A 3,760-nucleotide genomic window follows, 5' to 3' on the forward strand; every position below is an offset into this window, starting at 1 on the left:
AAGGGGGACCCACGTTGCCTCTTCGGGCTGAGCCCGGCCGGGCCCCATGAGTGTAGGCCCGGCCACCAGGCGCTCGCCAACGAGCCCCGCCTCCAGGCCTGGCTCCAGAGGGGGGCCCCGGTGACCCGCGTCCGGGCAAGGGGAACTCCGATCCATTAATTGTACTCGTCATAAGGGGTCTTTGAGCCGTGCTTTGTCTGGTCCCTCACCTAGAACCTGTTTGCCATGGGTGACCCTACCAGGGGCATAAAGCCCCGGACAACTTAGCTCCTAGGATCATTGGGACACACAAACCCCTCCACCACGGTAAGGTGACGGCTCACGGAGGGGTGAAATTTACATTAGCGCCAAAATATGTAGACTGTTTTGCTCCTGTTAACTTGATAATTTTATACAATACAATTCATCTTTATTTATACAGTACATTATATAGCAGCACTACTGGATGCCTTTCTCATTTAATACAGGCGTGTTTAATGTCACTGAAAAATAACATGAGAAAAATGTAAGCGCTAACAGTGTGTTGTAGATTTTTTTTTTTTAATAGAATAATTGAAAGTATATTGTGGTATACTGTATCGTTATCGGGATATATTATGGCCTCGATCGATTTGCCCAGCACTATCTCCAATCATAGACATTATCATTGGAGAAAGGCATTGAAGAGTTAACTGCTGTTGAGCACATTTGAAATGTGTTGCTAGCACATGCATGTTTCTGAGAAAAATTCAAAAAGATCCCTGCATGAGGCGACATGTGGTGACGGCATCTGTTCCTCCTGCTATGTGTGTTGTCTGTGTCCGCGTTCATGTTCCTTGCAAATATACATGCCTTACTCGTTCTACCCAGTCAGTCTCAATGCATGCCACTCATCTGTATTTAGGAGTGGCAGAAAAAAATAGAAAAAACAAAAAGAAATGATTCTGGAGATGTCAACATCCATTCATCCATTATCCAAGCCGCTGATCCTCACAAGGGTCGTGGACGTGCTGGAGCCTATCCTAGCCGTCTTCGACAGGAGGTGTGGTCCACCCTGAACTGGTTGCCAGCCAATCACAGCAGATATAAATGATACTGAATAAAACAAATTTTAATTCTTGACTATTCAACATACTGCTGGTGGACAAAAAGGGGAACCCAGTAAGTACAACACAGAGGGTCGGAGAGTGAATGTAGTGTACGTAGTTTGAGTTTTTGGAGGCAATACTGTCCAAAACAGTCCTGAAAGAAATGATGCAATCATGTTATGTCAACAGTATCATGAGTAACAAGTACTTTAAATGTTGGTGTTTTCTCACAAATACACAAGTATCGGTCCAAACATGATGTCAAAAGATTTTCAAATTTGAACCCAAAAAGGAACTGACATTATTATACCTGTTGGTTCTTCAGATGATGAACAAATAAATTTCCACATAAATAAATTGGTGTCATTACCAATAACTACGTATGTGTATGTAGCATCAACATAGCAAGCCATCAGTCAGTGGCGTAGCACCAAATTCTGGGCAGCCATACACCCACCCCAACCTAAAACCCCATCCCTAGCATACCGCATACACAAATTGTCGTCAATCCAGAAGTAGTTTTACAATGGTTTAGGAATATTGCTGTTTTAGCAGTAAATATCAAAATATTATGAATAGCAAAATATCAAAGGGCAGGCCGATTAATGGACCCCAAAGTGGACTATAACACAACTATTCCTTCCGACAGGTAACTTAAGAAACAAAAAAACTAAATTAAACCACCCCACCCAAAAGAAGAAAAAAATGCGATGGCTACTGTACAATTACTGTAAATTTCGGACTATAAGCCACCACTTTTGTCACAACCCTGCGGCTTATTTAATGATGCGGCCTGCAAAGATTTTTCCAACGGCCGCCAGGGAGCGCTCAACTCGAAAAGGTAATAGTGAGACCCTATCATGTGTCACAATGAAAACAACCGGACAGGAGAGAGCGCATTTAACCTGTGTTTTGAGCTGGACTGCAATCTGCAAGCTCTGTGGCTGGGTCTATGACAGACTTGACCAAACACAAAATATTTTCTATGAAAGCTTTATTCACGATTGAACATCGAATATGTACTATATTGATAAAATAAAAGACAAACAAATCGGAAAGTACACAAAGATAGACAACAGTAGTGGCTTGTGAGCACTTTCCGGCATGTTGTATGTGCCCTAAACACGCGGAAAACAACTCATCTCCCCTGCTTCACAACTGTTCACACGACCCACCATGCGACACCATTCAAACTCCCAAACGACGATATTTTACTTTTAATATCAGCCCGGTTACAATGCCGACTTCAGATACATCAGCTCTGAATAAGGACAGCTCAGTGTTCTTCTCACTTCAATTTGTGGTCCAAGACTCATGAGATTTCCCACAAGATTATCCAATGCTCCTTTTAAAGTGACAGTGCTTCATTTATTAAACGAGGCAACATTCACTACAACAGTCATAGTATTGTTTACCTGGTTACGTATGCCAAAAGAAAACCTCCCGAAAGACATTGTCATGAAAGTTGACACGAAAGCATGGATGGTAGAAAGCCTAATGAAGGAATGGTTTGTTTCTGTATGTATGTTGCAGAATAACGAGACACCGGACACAAGAGTGTTCGTTATGTGTCGCTGTATTCGAAACTGCCGGCCGTACAAACAAGCGCACGTACTTCGCCCGTGCTGCTGGGGCAAACCATTCTGAAAGAGGGGGGTTTCACTCCCCCTAACATCTCCCCTCCACAATTAAACATGCTACAGTATATGTACATCATTTTTGTTGCTTTGTCATTCTCTTTAGCAAAGATAGCAATTATGAAATTGTCGTGTTCAAATCATTACAACAGGAATTACCCTGGCACAAGTGCTTGTGGTGGTGAGTCATCTTGAGGCTGGTGTCCCACAATCCGCCTGTGAGGTGTGACTTCCTGGGTGACTGTGTCAAGAGTCTTTCTTGACGTCATTCTCAACTGCATCGCTTGGTGCAACTCTGGGCTCTGCAGTGGGTGAACTGTTGTGCTGATGCTCAGGGCGGTGTTCAGCGACTCTCTCTGCTGGCCGTAGGTGCACACGGTTGCGACGGTAAAGTGTCCCCTCGACGTCCACCAGATACGACCTGGTTGCAAGCAAACTCCTCTTCTCCACCTGCCCGTCCTGTCCCCAGGCAGTGGCTTCATCCTTATGTCTTCTCCGATACACAGCTCAGGCAGGTCTCTTGCCGATCGGTCATACCAGAGCTTGGCCATCTGATGTTTCACCCGTAGTCGGTCCGGGACCCCCGCGACCACTCTTGGCTCTAAGAGAGTGTCAGCAACCGGGAGCGGAGTCCTCAGTCTGCGCGACATCAGTCTCTGAGCAGGGCTGCTCATCATGCCCTCCGTAGGCGTGTTCCTCCATTGTAAGATGGCTAGCCATGGGTCAGTGCCTGCACTGGCTGCCTTCTTGCACAGCCTTTTTACTATCTTCACAGCTGACTCAGCCTTTCCATTCGATTTGGGGTATCTGGGAGAGGACATTACGTGGTCGAAGTCCCATTCTTTGGCGAACTTCCTGAATGTCTCGCAGTCAAACTGGGGGCCCCGATCTGTAATCACCCGGTCTGGCTGTCCATGACGAGCAAACTGGGCCTTGCACCCCAACACTGTGGTCCCCGCTGAAAGATCCGGAAGGAGCTCTATTTCCCAATAATCTGAATAATGGTCTACCATAATCAGAAAGTCTTTGCCGGCTTGGGTGAACAAGTCCATGCTT

The 3,760-nt window shown here is 45.5% G+C and overlaps 2 protein-coding genes across 2 annotated transcripts in view; one reads left to right on the forward strand and one right to left on the reverse strand.

Annotated features, from left to right (window-relative positions):
• dpp10 (dipeptidyl peptidase like 10) overlaps positions 1-3,760 on the forward strand; it is a 183,174-nt gene that overhangs the window by 137,076 nt on the left and 42,338 nt on the right. The window lies entirely within an intron of this gene.
• Positions 2,867-3,760, reverse strand: part of LOC109528957 (uncharacterized) — a 4,682-nt gene continuing 3,788 nt past the window's right edge. Inside the window, exon 2 of the mRNA XM_019892047.1 lies at positions 2,867-3,129. Coding sequence (XP_019747606.1) covers positions 2,951-3,129 — 179 coding nt within the window. The 3' untranslated portion in view covers positions 2,867-2,950. The remainder of the gene's footprint in view (positions 3,130-3,760) is intronic.

Source organism: Hippocampus comes, unplaced genomic scaffold (genome assembly GCF_001891065.2).
Source record: "Hippocampus comes isolate QL1 unplaced genomic scaffold, H_comes_QL1_v1.1 scaffold310, whole genome shotgun sequence".
NCBI classification, from domain to species: Eukaryota; Metazoa; Chordata; class Actinopteri; order Syngnathiformes; family Syngnathidae; genus Hippocampus; species Hippocampus comes.